Consider the following 22,020-nt stretch of genomic DNA (forward strand, 5'->3'; position numbering starts at 1 on the left):
GTCATGGGATATTTTGCCAAATGTTTTTGCTAAAATCAAGATACGTTATGTTTAACATTTCAAAATCTGGAAAGAAAGCTATCCAACCAAAAAACATGAGAAAATAAATCTGGCAAAACTTACATTTGGTAATTACTACATTGTTTTCCAAGTAATTACTACATTGTTTTCCAGGTAGGTCAATTTGTTTATAATCTTCCCAGATATCAGTGTCAAAGTGTCAAATCTGTAGTTGTCCTTATTCCCCTTTTTTGCTAGGACATTTTCCTTTTCTAATCATCTAATCCATCACACACTGTTCATAATGTTTTCAAGCATATTTATCTTCACTTTAATTGTAGATAATTATCAATGAGTTATATAGACAGATGTAATTTTATAATTTTATGATGTAATTAAATTTATGATGCAATTTTGTACATATGTGTCAGACGTGCCTCCTTTCAGATTTCAAGAAAGAATGACCCCGACTCCATTTTCATGAATAAAGGTACTTTTACTGAAATTGAACTGAATGCAGCCAAGGAAAGCAAGATCTGAGGCAATAGGTGCGAAAATTACATATAGAAAGCATCCCCTCCCAACTGTCCAGCGTAAATCATCCAATCCAAAGGTCCTCCAGAGGTCAGGTGGAATCACACGTCTGGCGGTGTCATCAATCTGGAATGTCAGGACCATTGACTCGATAGCAACTTCAAAGGCACAGGACTGCAGCTAAGATTCGCTTTTGTTTCTCCTTTTCATTCCTCCTCCAGCATGCTTCCCCCTCTAGCAACTTCCTAGCTCCCCCTCCCCCGTTACCATGGCAGCCGACAAGCAAGTATTGAAAGAGTGGAGGCTGATAGCAGAATCCTTTGATTAACATCTGGATTGGGACTCCTTATGCACAGTCACTCATGCCCTCGTTACTTCCCGCCTGGACTACTGTAATGCTCTCTACATGGGGCTCCCCTTGAGGAGCACCCGGAGGCTCCAACTGGTCCAGAATGCAGCCGCGTGGCTGATTATGGGGGCGACTTGGCGCTCCCATGTAACACTTCTCCTGCATGAGGTGCACTGGCTTCCGGTGGTCTTCCGGGTGCACTTCAAGGTTTTGGTTCTCACATTTAAAGCGCTCCATGGCTTAGGGCCTGGATATCTACGAGACCACCTTCTGCCACCAATAACCTCCCACTGGCCAATACGCTCCCACAGAGAGGGTCTCCTCAGGGTGCCGTTGGTCAAGCAATGTCGACTGGCGACCCCCAGGGGGAGAGCCTTCTCTGTGGGGGCACCCGCCCTCTGGAATGAGCTACCCCCAGGGATACGAATGATCCCGGACCTCTGTACTTTCCGCTGGGCTCTGAAGATTTTCTTGTTTCAGCGAGCCGGGCTGGCTTAAAATTTTAATTGATTAATTTTTATGGGTAAGGGGTTTTAAAATTGGAAAGCCAAATTGGATTTAATTATTTTTAAATTATTTTAATTTTTATACTGCATATATTTTAACTCTGGCTGTTCACCGCTCTGAGTCCTTCGGGAGAAGGGCAGTATAAAAATTTAATAAATAAAATAAATAAATAAAATAAACATGTTGTCTAATCTGAGCATGAAATTTTTCATCAGAAACGTATTTTGTTATTGCCATGGACAGAGCATCTAGATGCTAGGCAACAAAGCACTCTTTTATGATAATTCATTTTAAAAACGGATTTGGAATCTGTAGTTCAAATAGAGCAGGGGTGTCAAACTCAAGGCCTATGAGCCGGATCCAGTCTGCTGGATGCTTAGATCTGACCTGCGGGGCCAGCCTGGTTCATGGACAGTCCAAGGACTGGCTCATGGCCAAAATGGGCCATAGGGAGGCCGCATGAGGCCCCCCACAGCCCCTTTTCAGCTGGGAGAGTGCTCCAGGAGGCCATGGAGGCTGAAAACCCGCAGCACAGGGGCTACCTGGGGCATCAGTATGGCCAATTTTTGGCCAGCAGAGTGCTGCAGGAGGACTGGCTTGGACTGGATTACAATTATGTGGCTTCAAGTAAGTGCCTGTTCTGGATAGAAAACAAGCAACATCCTACATTAATATTACAGTTTAATGCCAGATTTTACATACTGTAGATCCTTTTAATCTACAATCAACAATCTATTCTATATTCTACATTCTTTATTCTATTCTGTATTCTATTCTGTATCTATAATTGACAGCCAATGGTGGGATTCAGCCAGTTCACACATTTTCGGGAGAACCATTTGTTAACTTTCTTTTTTTAAAAAAAATTTTTTTATTGAAAATTATTAAAAAAATACAGAAAAAAATATAATAATATGGATAGAATTGCAGAGAGTAATATAATACATATAGAGTTTTAAAGTATCAATTTTCGCCTGGAGAAAGTACAAACTTCCATTAAGCTAACTCATCAAAAGAAAGGAAGGTTTAACCAGAAAAAAAATTCTCAATCGTCATGCAGTACTCCTGGAAGTATTTACCCACGTTCACATTAAGGTTAATATTTTCGTTCTTCTTAAGATTTCTTTTTTTGCAGCCAAGCATACCATCTGTCCCAGCTCCTATATAACCCCAATTCTTGTCTATCTTGCAAAAGTCCAGTAAGCTTGTCTGCTTCTGCACAGTCCATGATCTTTACAATTAACGTAGCCTCCGATGGGATATTTTTGGATTTCCATTCTTGCGCGAACGAGATCCTGGCTGCAATGATGATGTGGAGAGCGAGATACCAATTAGATTGGTATTGGGGCTTCCGGTGACGTCACCATAAGAAGAAGGATAGGAAAAGTACTCCTGACCTGATCTTCTTTTCCCTGACTCAGACGGCTTCTTTTTCTGCCGAAACCGCCCCTGGAGGGAGCGGGGAGAGTGAGGAGTGCAGGGCGCGTGTGGATGTGGCGATCCCGCGCGCTGAAGGCTTGATCCTCCTTCAGTCTCTGAAGTCAAGGAGAGGGCGCCGAGGAATGGCGGCCCCAAAGGAATGACTCATCGTGTTGGATAGGAAGCTGACTGGCAGAGAGCTGGAGAATTGGAGAACTCGGATTTTTGAACTTGGAGGTGAGGAACGTGGAGAGAGAGAGGGTGAAGCTCTAATTGCCGGGACAAGTTGTGAGGCGAAACAGCCTCACTTGATCAGCGGCTGAGTGAGAGTAACCCGGACAGTGAAGAAATCTGCCTATTTAATAGGGGAAGAGCTGGTAACGGAGTGTAAATTTTCTCTCCTTTGCATCTGCTATCTCCTTGATTGGATTATTGGATTTGGCTGTGGACTTTTCTTTTTCTATCATAAACTTATAAATCCGGGACAAACTATCAATAATCTCCCTTATTAAGCTGAATCACTAGCTTTCTGGTACTCTATATTTGTAGCTGAAAACGTCTTTGCTTGGAACTGTCGGCAATATAAGATCAGCAACTCCATCTAGTGGCAGACTTGGAAACCCCAAAAGAAACTTCGTGCTGTACTTAGAGGAAATTTAAAATCTAAAGATTTGGTCCTCCTCATTTCCTCTTTCCTCCCCTTTTTGGTTAATCTTTGACAGTACTCTCCCTCCTTTCTTCAACCTTTATTTACTGATCAGGCCTGAGTGATATATCAGGCTGAATAGAAACTTAAATAAGATTTACTATTGTTACAGTAGAAAATAATTAATATATCTGTATACTTAGCTGATTTAAATTAATTGATAAATAGAGAATTTGAGGAAGAGAAAAATTAAGTAAGCAGAAAAGTGGAGAGAACTTAGTGTGTATGTTGGGTTGGAAGAATTTTTGGTCTCCAAATAAAAATCAAGGAGGACCTCAAGGAGAGATGTCCATTGCAGCAGTTACAACCGTTACTAAAGGGAACAAGAAAGTTTTACTGCCCCCCTCGGCATCATCGCCGGTATTATCATCCCAAATGTCATCTAAACCTATAGAAGATGCAAATACATTGGGAAAGTCCCCCTCATTACAGAATTTACAGGGAATGATGCAGACGATGCAAGAGGTAATGATGAAAAATTTTGAGGACTTAACGATGAATTTGAGAAGTGAAATGGGAGCGGTGCGGGGAGACATTAAAATATTAAATGAACAATTGACAGAAGTGCGAGAGGTAATGGTTAAACAAGAGGGAAGACTTCACGAAGTGGAAGCCCGTACTAACAGATATGAAGAACGCTTGGCAGGATTGGAACGTGAACAGGCCACAACTACGAGGATTATGGAAGAAGAAATAATTTTCTTACAGATGGAACGCTCCTCCTTTTTCCTAAGAATGCAGAATGTGGTTCAAGATAAAGAAGAATGTGTGAGAGAAGTAGTTGGAAGTATTTTAACTGAAATCTTGGAAAAAGATAAGGAGTTAATAATGAAAGACATTGATGAGGCCTATAGGGTATTTACGGGATATGCAAAGCGACATAATTTGCCTCAAGAAATTCATATTCGATTTTGTAAGAAGGATATACGGGAGGAAGTTTATAGGAAGGCAAGGGACCAGGTGATATCATATAAAGGACAACAAATTATGATTTTAAAGCAAATCCCTAGGAAAGTTAGAGAGCAGCGGCGAAGATACCAATTTTTGATGATGCAATTAAGGAAAAATGCAATTCTATATAGATGATTGATACCGGAAGGTTTACTGATAACTTTGCGAGATAAGAGGATTAAAATTGAGAACTTGAGAGATGCACGAGATTTCTATGAACTAAACTTTAAGGCGAATGAATTGGAGACTGAGGGGGAAGCGGAAAATGGAAGCTTAGAAGACCTACAGGAGGATGAAGAATCTAAGGAACGAACAGATGGGAAGGAGAGAAAGATAGAGAGGGAAGGAGTTGGTGGAAGGAAAGAACCCCTTTCCCCAAGGAGAACCCGACAGACTAAAAACAAAACAGAGAGCAAGTAATAAGTAAGTAGTAAGGAGGATGATAAAGGGAAAGGTGGGGGTATCTTTATTTTCAGCTAATATTAATGGTTTAAATAATCCATGTAAGAGAAAGAGAGTGTTTAACCGGTTGGTAAAAGGAAATTATGATATGATATGCCTGCAGGAGGTTCATGTAAAAGGAAACCAGAAAGTGATACTGGAGAATAAAAGACTGGGAAATTTGTATGCCTCCCTGGCAGATCAAAAAAAGAAGGGAGTAGTGATATATGTAAAAGGACACTTAGAATCTAAATTAATTTATGCCGGGAAAAAAGGTAGAGTCCTGATGGTAGAGGTAACAATGGACCAAAGGAAATGTTTGTTGGTTGGAATTTATGCCCCAAATGGATGCCAAGTAAACTTCTACAGGAAATTATATCAGAAGCTATTAGAGGTTAACTATGCCAATATTTGTTTGCTCGGGGACTTTAATGCGGTTATAGACCCAAACTTGGATTATATACCAGAGAGAGGTAAAGCCAGGAAAAAGAGGAGGAAACTTCTGCCAAAAATTTGTAAACAGATTAGAGAGGTAACAGGATTGAGAGATATATGGAGGGATAGAAATCCGGGAAAGAAACAGGGTACTTATTTCTCCCCCAGACATCATTCCTGGTCCAGATTAGATATGGCCTGGATGACTGTAGGATTATGTGACCAGGTGTTAGATGTGGCAATTGAGGTTAATGACTGGGCAGACCATAACCCGTTGAAAATAGTATGGAGAGGAGCCCGCAGAATAAAGAGATGGAAGATGGATGTAGGAGTATTAAAAGACAAAGATCTACTCCAAAAGCTAAAAGAGGAGATGGTTTTTTTCTTTAGGGTCAATAGGAAAGAGGATACTAGTCCACAGATTATCTGGGATACGGCGAAGGCGGTGATCAGGGGAGTAGTATCATCTCATATAATTGGAAAGAGGAAGACCCAAAGACTGAAACGGAGTAAATTGATGTGTGAATTGGAGAAAGTGGAAGCGAGGTTGCAGACAGACCCAGGGAACTTAAAACTAGTTGAGAAGAAGAAAATAACCCGACACCAGTTAAACCTATTAGATCAGGAAGAATTGGCTACTAAAATTAGATGGGCAAAACAAAGGCATTTTGAGCATGCAAATAAAACAGGAAAATGGCTTACTTATAGACTGAAGAAGCAACAGGAGAGAAATAGGATAGTTTGTTTGAAGGACCAAAGGGGAAGATGTGTTTCGGATAAGGAAGGGAAAGGAAAAATAATACAAGAATATTTTACTGCTTTGTATTCAGCTGGAGATGAACAGGACCAGGAGATTAGAGAGTATTTGGCTAGAGCGGATTCCCGGAAGGTCCCACTCCCAATGAGAGAAATATTGAATGCAGAGATTACCTTGAAGGAAGTAGAGTTAGTATTAAGGGAACAAAAAGGGGGAAAGACCCCAGGTACGGATGGTCTGCCAGTAGAAATTTATAAGGCCCTCCTTGAGACTTTGGGGGAATTTTTGACTCAAGTATTTAATGAGGTTCTGGTCTTTGGTCAAATGCCACCCTCCTGGTCTGAAGCATATATTACACTAATTCCAAAGGAAGGCACTGATCCGCTTCTGATTAAAAATTACAGACCGATTTCTCTGCTTAATTCCGATTATAAATTATTCTCTGCGATTTTAGCGAAGAGACTAAAAATTTTCCTGAATGAGTACATCCACGGAGACCAGAATGGCTTCCTACCTCATAGACAATTGAAAGATAACGTGAGAACTATAATGAATATATTAGAATATTATGAGTGTAATTCTGATAAACAGGTGGCCCTGGTCTCCGTGGACGCACAAAAAGCCTTTGACAGAGTGAGCTGGAAATTTCTCTTTGCACAGTTGAGCAAAATGGAATTCGGGGAAAGATTTACCAGGGCAATCTGGACAGTATACGCAAAACAGACAGTGAAAATACTTATTAATGGGGAGGAGTCTGAAAAAATTGATATAAGTAAAGGTACTAGACAGGGATGTCCATTATCTCCACTTTTATTTATTTTAACCCTAGAGTTATTATTGAATGAGGTCAGAAGAAATCAAGGAATTAGAGGGCTAAGAAACAGAGGGGAAGAGTTTAAGCTCCAAGCCTTTGCGGACGACTTGATATTTGTCTTGGAAGAACCTTTGGAATCGGGACCAATCTTGCTACAGGAATTGGAGGCTTAGGGAAAGTAGCGGGATTTAAATTAAATAATGATAAAACCAAGATCCTAATTAAAAATATGACGAAGAATCAAAAAGCGCAGTTAGAGGAAGAACTAGGGATCCAGATAGTCAAAAAACTAAAATACTTAGGAATTTGGCTTTCATCTAAATGCTCGACCATTAAAGAAGACAACTATCAAAAACTACTTAGTCAAACTGAAGAAATGTTGGAAGGATGGAAAAGTTTACAGTTATCATTATTAGGTAGAATTGCAGTAGTTAAGACGTATATCCTGCCTAAATGGATTTTTCTCTTTCAGACAGCCCCAGTTTTAGTAGATACAAATTTTTTTCATTCTTTAGATCAGTGTATACGTAGATTTGTATGGCAGAATAAAAAACCAAGGATTAAATTGAAAATGCTTCAAGAATCCCCTTCCAGGGGAGGATTTGGCCTACCTAAATGGGAGCTTTATCATCAGGCAGCTGTCTTAACTTGGATCAGAGACTGGATTGCCTTGAGGAGGAGGAGAATCCTTAGCTTGGAAGGCCACAATTTGCAACAGGGGTGGCACTATTATCTGAGTCAGGAAAGGCCCAAAAAACATAAATATTTTATGGACCACTTTATTCGAAAGGTTTTGATGAGCATATGGGATCGAATAAGAAATAAATTTTACCTGATGACTCCGATTTGGCTTTCCCCTTTAGAGGCAATGACACACCCGACTCTTTACAACAGAAATAAACCACTAATCTACCAAGCTCTGTTGGATCCTTCAGGCAAAGTAAAATCTCGAAATATGCTGGGGGAATTAGGCTATGAGCTAGATTGGTGGTCATACAATCAGATCCAATCTAGGACAGCTCAGGATAAAAACAAAGGAGGAATTTATAATTCTCTACAGGAACTTGATAAGATCTTGTTGGGGAAGGATGAGAAGGTATTATCCAAACTCTATCAATTCCTCTTAATGGACTGGATTGGAGAGGAGGTCATCAAGGACTCAATGGTTGCCTGGGGGAGAAATTTGGGATACTCGATTGAACTTGAAAAATGGGAAGAAATCTGGGGGACAACCTTAAAATTAACAATGTCAGTTTCCTATAAGGAAAATATATACAAAATGCTATATAGATGGCACCTGCCCCCGGCTAGATTATCGAAGATGTTCCCGGGGTCCTCTCCGGTTTGCTGGAAATGCAACGCCGCTATGGGAACTTACTTTCATAGTTGGTGGACCTGTCCCCGAGCAAAAGAATATTGGGCTAGAATTCAAAAATGGATTTTAGAAATCATAGGATGTAGAATAGATTTGAACCCGGAAACGTTTTTACTAGGCATGAAACCATTTGTTAACTTTCTGAGCAGTTCAGAGAACCAGTTGTTGGAAGAAATCTCCTTTTGTCTTTTTCCACTTTACAGGGCTAGTCCTGTAAGGAAGGCAGGAAGGAAACATTCTGGTATTGTTTCTAGCCTAATCTTTAGTGCCCTGCTTACAGTTGAATTGTAACAGCTAAAGGTTCTTGGCAGTATGCCCAGATTTACTGTCACCTGAGCTTCTTTGCTGTTACTTTGCTTTGCTTTATTAGGGCCTTGATTTTCTTAAAGGGGAAAGGTTGTTTTAGGCTTTTTACACTGCTGTTGGGAGGAAATACTCCCCTGTTGGAGTTCTTCCAGCCGAGATGCAATGATCAGCACTTTGAAGAAATAATTGAATAACAAAGCAGAGCTGCCAGAAAGAAGCTTTTAATGACAAGGAACCAAGATGAGTGACATTCAGCAAGATTTCTTGGCTAGCTACAAAGATTGACATTCAAATGTGAGTTTACATACCCCTTCTGAGTTTTGATCTAAAACTGGTTTTTGGTGACGTTTAATTCTGTGCTTGGTGATGTTTAATCCTGTGTTTATTGATGGGATAATTTTCCCTATTCAGTTTTGTTTGGAAGGAAAAAGGTTAATCTCTATACCTGAAAAGAAGCAGGGTTGAGAAATCTGGCTAGTTCCTGGGTCTATTTGTTCTGATAATTTGTTTCACAAGCAAAAGCTACTATTTTGCTTATGTAGCTATTTTGCTACATTCTAGTGCTAATTGCATTCTTTGTAGTTAGGCTTATCTCAAGTGTTTACACTTGAGCTTGCATGGGGTGTAAGCTCTGGCAATGAGCCAGACAAGGCTTGTGTTTTAGTTTTAAAAGGATTTAAAATGTTTTGATTTAATTATTTGTATTGTGTTTGAATTTTTCACTGCCTCATGGTTTCTTTTTCCTATCTGGGGAGTGGGGGGGTCTTCCTTCACTGCTTTAGTGGTTCCTGGCACTGTCCTTTTGGGATGTACTTCCAAGAGGCAGGATACAAAGTGATTTTTTTACTACCTTTCTGGGGGCATGTGATTTCTGGGGGCATCCTTAAATCTGGATGATTTCCTTAGGATATTTTGTGAGGTGAGTGAGACCATCTTTAAGTGGTGCAAATGGATCTAAGGATTGCTTCTCCTGGGTGTGAAAGGGTGCTTTGTCAGTTCACTGGGCACAGGAGTCTCTTGACTATGGGGATTCTTCAGTCATCCAAGTCATGGTTGTCCCAAAGGTGCTTTTTTCAAGAGGCAACTGGACTTTCTTGGTTTCCAGAAAGTCCAGTTGCCTCTTGAAAAAGCACCCTTGGGACAGGAGTCTCTTGCATTACTTTGGAGTAGCCAAGGTACATGATTGCTCAATGATAGTAAGATTTTTTTTAAAAGGAGGTAGGGGTGTGGATCCTCCAATTCCTTTTAGTTTTCTCTCATGATAATAAGACTTGGTAACATGGCACCAGGCTTGAAGTTTATTTAGATATCTGTGGCATATACTAATTTTATTGTGATCCTGACAAGCTTGGGAGGCTTTAACCTGAGTCCCCTATATAATTTGTTAATTTGTCTCTTTAGCTCGGCCAAATATGTAGCCCAAATATTCCCACCCACTTTCTGGAGAGCTTAAATGACCTCTCTGCTAAAGGATTTATGAGCAAGTGTTGGCTGCTGATAGTTATCATTGCATTTTAACTGTTTTAATTCCTCAAGGTGCTCTGGCACGCTGCCTGATTTATAACTCTGGCTTGCATGTATTTCTAATCTAATGACTGGTATTTAAGGCAGGTTTTTGCAAACAAAGAAGCTTTTTGTATTTTTCTACAGGTAATCCTCGACTTACAACACTTCATTTAGTGACCATTCAAAGTTACAATGGCACTGAAAATAGTGACTTATGACAATTTTTCACACTTATGACTGTTGCAACATCCCCACAGTCATGAGAGACCGGGCAAGGCAAAGCGCCCCTCGATTTGAGTGATGTCGAGTTGGCCACACCCACCCAGTCACATGACCACCCAGCCACGCCTACCAAGCTGATCATTAGGGCAGAGAACCAGTTGATAAATTATTTGAATTCCATCACTGTTGACAGCCATTTCTATTTACTATCCTGGAAATTTCCCTCTGCTGTTAGATCTTGTATTATCATGTTATTTATGCTATTGTATTTTTGTTATTAGTTGAATAATAAAAGTGTCAGGGTTCTGATGGATGCCCTAATTAAATCATGAGTCTTGAGCCAAGCTTCAAAAGAAATCCAGTTATTTATTAGGAGCTTCATGTCACCACATTCCCAAGTGAAGCCAGCTTTGATCCTACATAATTTACGCTCCAATTATGACCCTGTTTCCCCCCTCCCCCCAGGGTGTACATCAACCTATCAAAATGTGAGTTCCACCATGCACGGCTAGACTGCCTGGGCTACCGAGTGTCAAATGAGGGCATAGAGATGGACTCAGCCAAAGTACAAGCAATCCTAAACTGGCAACCCCCTCACACCCGCAGACAGTTACAAAGCTTCCTAGGGTTTGCAAACTTCTACAGGCAATTCATCCCCTCCTTTGCGAAGATTGCCAAACCCATGACAGACCTCCTAAAGACAGGGAGCCCAGGAATAAAACCCCACCTGGGACAACCCCTATTGTGGGACCTAACCCAACCTGCCAAAAGGCATTTGAAACACTGAAAGAATTGTTTGCAAAGGGACCAGTGCTGAAGCATCCTGACCCCAAACAACCCTTCATCATCCAAGCAGATGCCAGCAACATGGCAGTGGGAGCAGTGCTACTCCAAAGAAATAGCCAAGGAAACCTGCAGCCCTGTGCCTACACGTTCCGCAAGGTCACGGACACAGAGAAGCGATGGGCTGCATGGGAAAAAGAGGCTTTCGCGGTGAGATGGGCACTGCTAACCTGGTGCCAACTGCTGGAAGGGGGGCAGAGACTGTTCGAAGTCTGGACTGACCACAAAAATCTGGAGGCCCTTAGGACCCCGTGAAAACTATCACCCAAGCATGTCCGCTGGGTTCAATACTTCAATCGGTTCGACTTTGTGCTAAAGCACATCTCGGGGGGAGGAATTTTCTAGCCAACGCCCTCTCTCACATGCCCCAGTACAAATGCAAAGGAGAGGAGCTAGTAGACACCATAATCCCCCCTACCCAAACAGCTGGCCAAGTGACCACCAGATGACAACACCACGACCGGCAAGACCAACCCTCAAGCGATCTAATCACAAAATTCAAAACCAAACGGCTAGCAGGTTCCGAGACAACCAACACATCTTGACAAAAAGAGATGACTTAGTGTGGAAGGGGATGAAACTCTATATGCCAGAATTCTTATGCACCCTAATCCTCCAGAGAAGTCACGACGTCAAACCAGTAGGCCACTTCTGATTCCTAAAGACTTTACACTTAGCAATTCTGGTCACCTGGCATAAAGTGGCATGTGGACATTTATGTGAAAAGTTGCACCATCTGTGCTACAATGAAGAAATGATCAGGAAAACCCCCCAGACTGCTGCAACTGGTAACAGAACCAACGAGGCCATGGGAGGAAATCGCAATGGACTTCATAATGGAGCTGCCAAAAAGTGGAGGGAAACATGGTGATCTGGACTGTAATACACTTATTCTCCAAGCAGGCACACTTCATATTCTCCAAGCAGGCACCCTACAGCGGACTACCCTTGGCTTAGCAGCTAGCCAAACTGTTCCTGAAGCACATCCACCTCCTGCATGGAGTGCCACAGAGAATTATCTCAGACAGGTTTCCAGTTCACAGCTGAGTTCTGGATAGAGTTCCTGCAGGCAATGGGTTGTCCCAAGGCCTTATCCCAGCTTTTCATCTGAGTACCAGTGTGGGGGCAGAAAGACTGAATGCCATGGTAGAAGAGTACCTGAGGTGTTACGTGAACTATCAGCAATCCAACTAGGACTATTGTATACAACCTTAGCCTTTCACCGAGGTTGCATATAATAATGCTGTTCACAGTAGCATGGGACTAACTCCATTCAAAGTACTGAGTGGCATGGACTTCATCCCAATGCCTGAATACCCAAGGGACTCCCCCCTCCTCAGTCAGCTTGACCAACTGGATGTCAACACTGACAGCAACCTGGGAGAATGTCAAGAAAGTGCTAGCTAAAGTGGCGCAAACCTATAAGAAACAGGCAGATAAACACTGAGCCCCGTAATGGCCATTCCAGAAGGTCTACCTCTTCACAAAATAGCTGAGGTTAAAACTCCCCAGCAAGAAACTCGGGCCAAAGTTTATGGGATCATTTCCCATAGTAAAGATCATTAACCCAGTCACAGTGCAATTAAAATTACCCCGACTGCTAGGGAAGATACACCCGGTATTCCATAGCAGCCTCTTAAAATCCGTGATCAGATTGACCCTCAGGCCACTACCCCGTGAGCTCCCAGACCAGGGGTGAAATGCTACCGGTTCAGACTGGTTCAGCCGAACTGGTAGTGATGGCAGTGCGAGGCTCTACCCACCAGCCCAGTCATTGTTACTTCCTGGTTTTAACCAGGAAGTAACCAGTTTTTTTACCATCTGCGCATGCGCAGAAGGGTTTGTGCATGCACAGTGTCTGCGTGCAGGGCATGTGCACTTCTGAACCGGTAGGGAAGGTAAGTAGATTTCACCCCTGTCCCAGACCCCATGAGGCCACTACCCCATGAGCTCCCGGACCCCGTGGTCATAGGGGGCCAGACCTAGTATGAAGTGCAGCGAATCCTCGATTCGAGGTGACACAGGAGACAACTCCAATAGTTAATCAAGTGTTGTAGCCCGTCAGCGGCCTGTGCAGCTAGTAGCTGATTCTGACAGCAAGGAGGCTGGTGTGGTGATGCGCCAGCAGCCTGTGCAGCTGGCACTCGAGTCAGACAATGAGGAGGTTGGAGAAGATGTGGTGAAAGAGGCAGGGATTCAGCCAGGGCTTTCTCTACATCTCCCACAATGCAATCTCTTAAGGAGACAGCTCTTAATCCTTAAGGTAACTAATTCACTATGACTCACTATCTGTAACAGCACAACACTTATTACCCTCCCATCCAGCCCCATCAAGTCCTCAGAGGCACTGGGCTTGCTTTGCCAATATACTGGGTTCCATGCACTCCTCCCCACTTCCACTCCCCAGTCACCATTCACTTACTTACCTTTTGATGAAGTCTAGAACTCAGGAAGTAAGGGTAGAGAAATCCGCTCCATTGCTGAGCCACATGGCACAATCAAGAAGAAATCCTGTCACTTTTGCTTCCTTTGCAATCCTTTCCTATCCAGCCAGCATAAATTGCTATGATTTCTTCTTAGTGCCGCCAGCGCTATTACACAAGTCTTTACATGCGTCTTTCTATGACTTTCATTGACTATGAAAAGGCATTTGTCAGTATCCAGCAAGAAATAATTAATGTATTGCTCAACCAAGGTGTAGACATTGCTTACAGGTCTACACAAGAAACGCAAAGGGGACTTCCGGTTGACGTCGCAGCAAGACAGTCGGGGAAATAGCGGGCTCTGATGAGTCCCGCAAAAATCCTGGCTGCCGAACTGCTGCCGATGGGTCTGCAGACCGAACCTGTCCTGCAGGGATGGGGGGAGAAGAGGGGCACCTCAGAAGACCAAGAGGAACAGGCAAGTTCCTCAGAGGTGAGAGGGAACCCTCTGTGAGTCAGCGGCTGGGGACGGCAGCCATGTTGGCTGCCACGAAGCTGGGACAACCAGTCAAGAAAAGTGCTGGAGGAAAGTGAAGTAAAATGGAGCCTTTTGAAGCCGGGTGAGTGACAACACCCCAGGCTTGTAACAACGTTTGGAGCTATATCAGTAACTAGAAGATTCCTAGCCTAAAACAGCAGCTAAGTAACAAAGGGGCTTTCAATTTTTTTTTTAAACTGCAAGTTTAAAGAACAAAGATCCGAGAAACAACTAATTTTGGAACAAGAATTAAGAGACTTAATTTAGAGATTTGGTAAAAGGACTAAACACTTTAAAATCTGAATTGGACTAAGGGTGGGGGAGGAGAAGATTTGATACTTTTTTAACCAAAAGAAGAAAATAAAGCCGATGGTTATATAATAAGAAATAAAATGGAGTCTTGCATGACTAATGGGAAATTTGAATTATAGAGAAACACCATCTGGCACAAAGAGGAACCTTGTAACCTCCCTTTGTTATGAGAACTTTGAGCTCTGCAGAAAAAAAAAATTGCTGAACTGTGGAGGAGGATTTTTCTTTCCTGACTGCAAGCAGCTGGACTTTGGTGAAAAGAAAAGGAGTCTACAATGGAATTCCTACAGTTGAACAAATAATAATTTGAATGTTGGCGCAGGAATAGTAGAAGGATTTAGCTCAGCCCCAAAAGAAAGAGATTTGATACATTATATCCGGAATAAAAATATGAAAAGAAATCTAATTGGATTTATGGAGAATAAAATTAAAACTTGGAAAATGGAAATAAATTTATGTTTGCAGACGAGGAAATGAAGATAATGTGATTAAAAATAAAATAAAATAAAGATGATTGTAATAAATTAAAGGGAGCCTTTTATAGAAATTAAGATTGTTAAATGAAACTAATTAATACATGTAAAGATATGTTTAATGCAAGAACTATGTTTTAATGATAAAATGTTAAGATAAAGAATAAGGGTGAATATGATTAATTGAAAATGTTAGAAGGAATTTAAAAATATACTTAAAAATATGTTTTAAGCAAGAACCATGTCTCAAGGTTAAAATGTTATGATTGCTATGAAAAAAGATAAAGAAAAATATGACTAAACGAAAAGCAATGCATAGATGGAGGGAAACAACAAAGAAAGGTTTGAGTAGAGATTGTTACACCAACTATGAACATGCTGTATTTAACAGCCAAAAAGTTATAATATGCTGTATAGAACAGCCAAACAAACGGTCATGCTGGGTATCAGCCAAAATGAAACTTAATATGCCGTGTAACGGCCAAAAAACAAAAATAGAGATGCTGTGTTCAACAGCCAAACAAACCTGAAGATGCTGTGTAACGGCCAAAAAACAAAACTAATATGCTGTGTTCAACAGCCAAACAAAGGGCATGCTGGGTAACGGCCAAAAAATAAAAATATGCTATATTTAATAGCTAAAACAAAGGCTTATGCTGTGATCAACAGTCAAGAAATAGAAATGATTGGTTTAACATCAAAGATAATAAAAAGAGGTGGGATGATCAAAACAAGGAGGTATGTGTTGAGAGTGATAGTTAAGATAAAATGCATGTTAGGTTTAATAATAATTAAATTAATGAATGTTTAATTTGTCTAATATAATTGTATGATTTATATTGTCAAAATATCCATCTAAGCAAATGAAAGAGAAAAATGAATTGTTAACTGGTTAGGATTTAAGATTTAAGTAACGGGTTTTTGGGGATAATGGTATAGTTATATAGATAGATTTGAGGGAAATATCTGTTTAAAATATTGAGTTGTGTTAATTGAAAATAAGATTTGTTAATGATTTGTTTCAATTTGTGACCTGAGCAAAAGCTTTGTTTTGAAAAGATGTGTTCTATTTTATTATTTTTTTTGTTTTAATTTAAAAAAAAAAATTATCAAAAAAAAAAAAAAGAAAAGAAACGCAAAGGTAGGAAGGATATTTTAGTTTACTAACTCAGTAGTAACAGTTCTCTGGGAGAAAGCATGCCTATATATATCAAGGATTGAACTTCCAACACACATGCTTTAATTCATAGGCCCGGTCTATAACATTTCTGTGTAAGTGGTGATTTTGTACCAATTAATGTGGCTTGCCGAAGTTTAAGATAGTGCCATAAAAAGATGATGATTCCATTTGCTGCAGACATGGAGATGCCATCCCTGAGGAATGGCGTTCAAAATTTAGAAAAAAGTAATCCCATGCATGCATTTCTTGCCTCACTAAGCTCTGTTCAGCTAAAAATATAATAGTTAAGCCAGTGAAACAAGTCATTGTCATTTATGATTCTTTATTTAACTAGCAAATTTATATGACCCAAGTTAATAAATGTTTACACGGTTTGGTGTTATTTTCATTTAACTTGCTTTAGCATTATAATTTCTCAACACCAGTCCTATTACAGAAATATTCCCATATTTTAGACTTCGAACAACCTCAGCTCATTGTTCAAGCAAGATTTAGCAAATCCTCTTTCAACAAGAATTATAAAATGCCATATGTATATAAAATACCATTATGTACCCACCTCTTTTAGCCATTTCTTGTCAGGCTATATTACACCTGGGCTTTCATTACTTTTTTTCAGATCTCTCTTGGCCTTCTACATGCTCGTGCTACTCATATACTTTGGCCTCCAGAACGTTGGCAAAAGTTACAACCCAAGCTTTTTCCAGAACGCCAGCCTCTCCAGCGTGACCAGGAATGACTAGTTTGGATCTGTTGGAAAACTTATAATTGAATGTGATATGACTATATGAAATGGCTGATGGTGACACTTTTCTTAATAAAAGGTTGGTGCAAATGATATATTGCTTTTAAAGCAATTCTGTCCTGATTTTAACATTTCAGCCACCCCAAAATTCTACAGGGTTTGAACACTTTAATCTAGTGTCTTAATTTTATAGACGAAAAGATTTGTTTTACTTTTTTTTCATTACAAGTTTTAGGGTTTTTTTTCTCTTACTATTTGTTTTTTCACAGTATACTAGATGTTACTAGTGGATGGTAAAATATGATATCAACATGTAATTCATCATTATTTTAGATGTAATACTTTATGTATTTTAATACTTTAGATGGTATAATAATTGTTTTGAAGTAATAATATTTCTAATGTAGAAAACTGTGCCCTGGAATCAATTTTCCCATAAATACATTTCATTAAATGTTGTTTTACTTGTTATTACTGTCATGATTATATTAAATTGTATTTGCATTTCATTTTTAAAGATATTTAAAATCTCTATTTCTAATGTAGTCACTCACTGACAGAATAAATACACTGAATTGGAATATACTTTACAGAAAATCTCTAGTCTTTATTTTACTAAATGTTTAAGTATGATAAAAAAGTGTGATCAGAACTGCTATTGATTCCATTTTTTTGAGGATATTTTAAGATTGTCTTTAATTCTATAGATATTTTGCCTTGTTGAAAAGTAATATGGCATGTTTGGGATGTTAATGCAGCGTGTATTATTCCCATAACTCATTTCATTTTTATAGATTTATGCCCAGATAAGTGTATTTGGATTATAACTTTATTTGCATAGTAAAGACTTAGAACATTTAATTGTCCTATACCAGTAAATAACTTTCACCTTGATACATTAATTATATGTAGTGGCACATTATATTAATGGCACATGCATGCTTTGTAACACATACAAAAGATTCCAAATACAAGAGGAAGTTTTTCTGCATGGGGGACTATAACCATATCAATATTAGAATCAATGATATGGTTCAAATGGGATAGTAGTCTGATTTAGGCAGCTATGTTTTTGTGGCATTTCTCTGTCTTTGACCATTGCTATATTTGATACATCACCTTCAACATGCAGATTACAAGATCAGTGCTAGGTTCACAGGGTTAAGGAAAATTGAACTAATGTAGCTTTTCTGATCCTGCATATGTAAAGGCCTAATGCTGTTGTATTGGGGCAGTCTGGACAAAGTATCAGTCATAAAGTCCCCCCCCCCCCAGGAAAATAGCACAGTGCTATTGACCTTGAAACATATCAACTTCAAAGAAAGAACTGCAGCAAAGATTCACTTTCATTTTCCTCCAGCACGCTTCCCCCCCAAGAATCCCCCTAGCTCCCCCTCTCCCATTTCCATGGCAGCCGAGCAAGTAAGCATCGAAAGAGCGGAGGCTGACAATTAGTCTGTAATACTGCAATCTATCCATTGCACACCATGGCTCTCAGAGCCTCTTTTTCAAGACCCATTGATGACTTTCTTCTCATTCTTGGAATGTAATATTCTGGGTAGCCATAGCAAGATTAGTAATTGTGTAGGGTATATCTCAACAATGATAAAACTCTATGACAGCTATGCCTTTCACTGTTTTAGTCTCTTTCATCTGCATATAAAAACTATGCAGATATATTTTCTTTTCTGCTCTGAAAACAATTTTGATTTTATTTATTTTTTCTGGAAATTTTTTGGAAGTTTCATTAATCATGCTTTATGCTTAATTAAACCTATATAAAAGAAATTAGTTTGAAAGACTTTGCTTATATTTGTAAATGTTTTAATCTACTCAATGAGAATTTGTTTCCATTTGAATGGAATCTGAATCTGACTCACATTCTACTAAAATCAGAGAATTCACACTAAAATTTAACCCAATATATATTTCAGAGCATTGACAAAAAAACCCCCACCTTATTTAGATTGTTTGTTTTAAGATGTTCTTTTTACCTCCATTTCTTATGTCTCAATGTCTGTGTGCTTAGGAGTCAAGATGCCCCATCCTATGGCATTGTTTGTTTATTAGCAGCAGAAGTTGTTGCTCTTTTAGAAATTGTTATAGAGATAGGTTAGAAATTACAATATGTAGAAAGAGGGAAGGTTTACCAAGAATTGAATTGAATTAAAGGGCAAAATGGTTAGAAAATATGTACACGAACTGTCCAGATGTTTTTCTCTTTTGCGACAGAAAGGCATTCCTTCACAAACACCACCTTTGGACTTTGCTGTACACCAATATAAAGCTTACTGATAAAAGCCTGGAAGGACGAGAAATTGGGAAGGACCTTTCATTGTCTTGTTGACCACTGAGACTGCAATTTGGACCACTGAAAAAGGTTGGACTCATTACTCCTGAGTGAAAGGGCCCATGCCAGCCCCAAAGGAGTGGAAGGTGGAATCTCACCAAGGAGATCCACTGAAGTTGACGATCCGGAGAACCCAATGGACTGATGGGCAGTAATGTTACCAGTGAGAATAGCTTTCTTCATTATCTGGACTATTTCTGTATTTTTCCTTTTTAGGACTGAATGATTACCTATGCTGTTTCCCCAACTGGAGAGGACTACAACTGAGCAGATTCCATTGCGCACCCTCCCAGACGTATTGGTTTTGTAATTGTGCTTGTGGATGTTGTTGTTCTCATTGCATTGAGTGTGTAATTTGTATTGGGTGTAAGATAGAGTTTGAAAAAGTAGAATTCCCCAAATTCCCTAAGAAAGTAGTAAACATCTTTGTGCAATTGTCTGAAGAAATTGCCAAGACTCTTACAGTAAAGAATTGTTTTGTATGTGTGGGAACAAATATGGGAGAACAATGGCCTTGGAAATCTCAGGAATTAAGTCACAGTATAGTAGCTGAAATGTGGAAAAATAAAACTCTGAAATTCACAAAAGGAAAGGAAGGGACATAGGCCCTGACAACAAATTTGGTAAGGGAAGTGTGATGTGAGAGAAAGATGAAAAAGAAGGGTACTAGAAAGGTAACAGTGGAAACATGATTTGTTTGACTGTATGGAATAGCAGCAGTTGGTTGGGAGGAAGTTGAACCACAAAGGAGGAGGCATTATAATAATCCTCCTCAAAGGAGGAGGAAATAACTGAGGTGGCTTATTTAAAGAATCCTGAAAGTGACACCCTGGACTGGGTAGCTCTGGAAGGTATGTATTGAATATGTGGAAAGTATGCCTATGGATATTATCTCATCACCTATCTCTATTCTCATCAACAATTTATAAGTTTTCGAAATCATGCCTTTTTCTTGGCCCATCAAAATTTTATCTAATTCTTGTAACTCACCATTAATACCCTTCCTATCTCTGTCTTTTTTGTATTTAGATTGGATCTGTAAATATGTCCACCAGTCCACTTGTACCCCTTGGGAGTTCAATTCCTGTTTAGATTTTAATTTTCCTTGTACATTTAGCAAGTCTTTATATGTTAGTTTTTTCGCATAATTATAGAGTTTAGGGTATGTCACTGCTTCTAAAGGTGATATCCAACACGGTATTTTAATATAATATTTTTTACTAACTTTTTCCCAATTTCGAATCAAAATATTTCTTATGTGTGTGTATAGTTTATTGAATAGCCCGAAGGCCTTTTCAAACAAAACAGAAAAGAAAAAGGGAGAAAGGTAAAACGGTTACAAAAATAGCAATTTAAAAATATATGATAGATGACGTTAAAATTTTACAATATCAATTTTCAATAGCCAAGACTAGATAACCCAAATAGGATAGCTCCTCTCTAACTGAGCTCATCTTCCTTACAATCGATAAAATGTTTTTTGATATAACTGGCTCGTATTGCTGTCATTTTTTTAAGATATCGAGTGATCGCTCTTACCAGGGGAGGAGAGTCAGCCCTCAACAGAAATGCTAGTTTTTGGCTTATATTCCAGTGGGGAAATTTATTTATAATTGGGGACAGATATTGTTTTCTTACTTCTTGATAGAGACTACATTCGAATATTATATGCGCCGTGTCCTCCACGACGTTTACCCCACATATGCATATTCTTTTGTCATACGGGATTTTCCGATAACGGCCGAATCTAACGTTTGTATCTAGAAGTTCGAATCTAAACTTAACAAATAACTGTCTCTCCACTGATGGCATTTCTAAATGTAAATACTTTTCCAGAGTGAAAGTTGTTTTAACTGCTGTCAGCAGTTTAAGGGAATGATTAGTTGAAAGGGTTGCCATGTCCATTTGCCCATGTATATCTTTAATCCGTTATTTAACTTGGTTCAGTGTGTCACACAACGGGAACCCTATGCCATATCGGTTCAATATTTCTGACAGCCGGGTTAGCCAGGAATACCTTTGAGGATTTGAAATCTGCTGTTCCTCTAGACATATTTTGGGGAGTCTGCTGGCATCCATCTGGGTCATTTTTAGCCAGTAGGCTACCGCCCTAGTGATTGTATAGGTGTACAGTGAGAAATGTCCCAATTCAGCTCTGACGGCTGCAGCTGAAGTGGAATTGTTTACCCCAAGCATCCTCCTTAACAAATTATTTTGAGTTCTCTCTAATATGGGGGCCTCTGTAAGACCCCAAATTTCAGCACCATAGAGCATGATCGGGACAAGTTTAGCCTGAAAGACTTTACGAAGAGGTAAGATGGAGGTTGGTTGGATTCGTTTACTTAATTTGGATACAAGGCTTGCTCCTGCTCTGACCTTTTGAGAAAGGTGTTGATGGTGCGGAGTCCAACCTCCTGCACTGGAAAAAACAATTCCAAGATAAGTATATTGGGTAACTTGCTCAATTTTTGTGTCATTAATCTGCCAATTGTGCTTTTTATTCTTATTGCCAAAGACTAAAACTTTTGATTTAGCTACATTTATAGTCAAGTGGCTTGCAGTACAGTAACGTGTGAGCTTGTCAAGAAGTCTCTTCATTCCTATTTGGGTTCTAGAAAACAACACTAAGTCATTGGCATACATTAATACGTTAATAAATCTAGAGCCTATTTGGGGGCTGTGCGTCAGAAGATCATCCAGCTGTGCTGGGATATCATTTATATAAAGGTTAAAAAGAGTAGGGCCCAGCAGGCAGCCCTGCCTCACTCCTCTAGTTGTCGGTATGCTGTTTGTTGAGGCCCCATTTGCTGCATATCTGACTCTAATTGCCGTAT

The 22,020-nt window shown here is 39.7% G+C and overlaps 1 protein-coding gene across 3 annotated transcripts in view; it reads left to right on the forward strand.

The window, feature by feature from the left end:
* Positions 1–20,675, forward strand: part of IMMP2L (inner mitochondrial membrane peptidase subunit 2) — a 409,805-nt gene extending 389,130 nt beyond the window's left edge. For 2 of the 3 annotated variants that reach the window (XM_060689055.2, XM_034408851.3), the window contains exon 6: positions 16,711–17,421. In XM_060689055.2, the coding sequence (XP_060545038.1) occupies positions 16,711–16,830 (120 nt within the window). In that variant the 3' untranslated portion in view covers positions 16,831–17,421. Of the gene's footprint in view, positions 1–16,710; positions 17,422–19,068 lie in introns of those variants that run through there. The other variant, XR_015728767.1, reaches the window with a different exon arrangement.
* Positions 20,676–22,020: the final 1,345 nt, after the last annotated feature.

This window comes from Pantherophis guttatus, chromosome 7, assembly GCF_059756535.1.
Source record: "Pantherophis guttatus breed Tessera chromosome 7, ASM5975653v1, whole genome shotgun sequence".
Classification (NCBI taxonomy): domain Eukaryota; kingdom Metazoa; phylum Chordata; class Lepidosauria; order Squamata; family Colubridae; genus Pantherophis; species Pantherophis guttatus.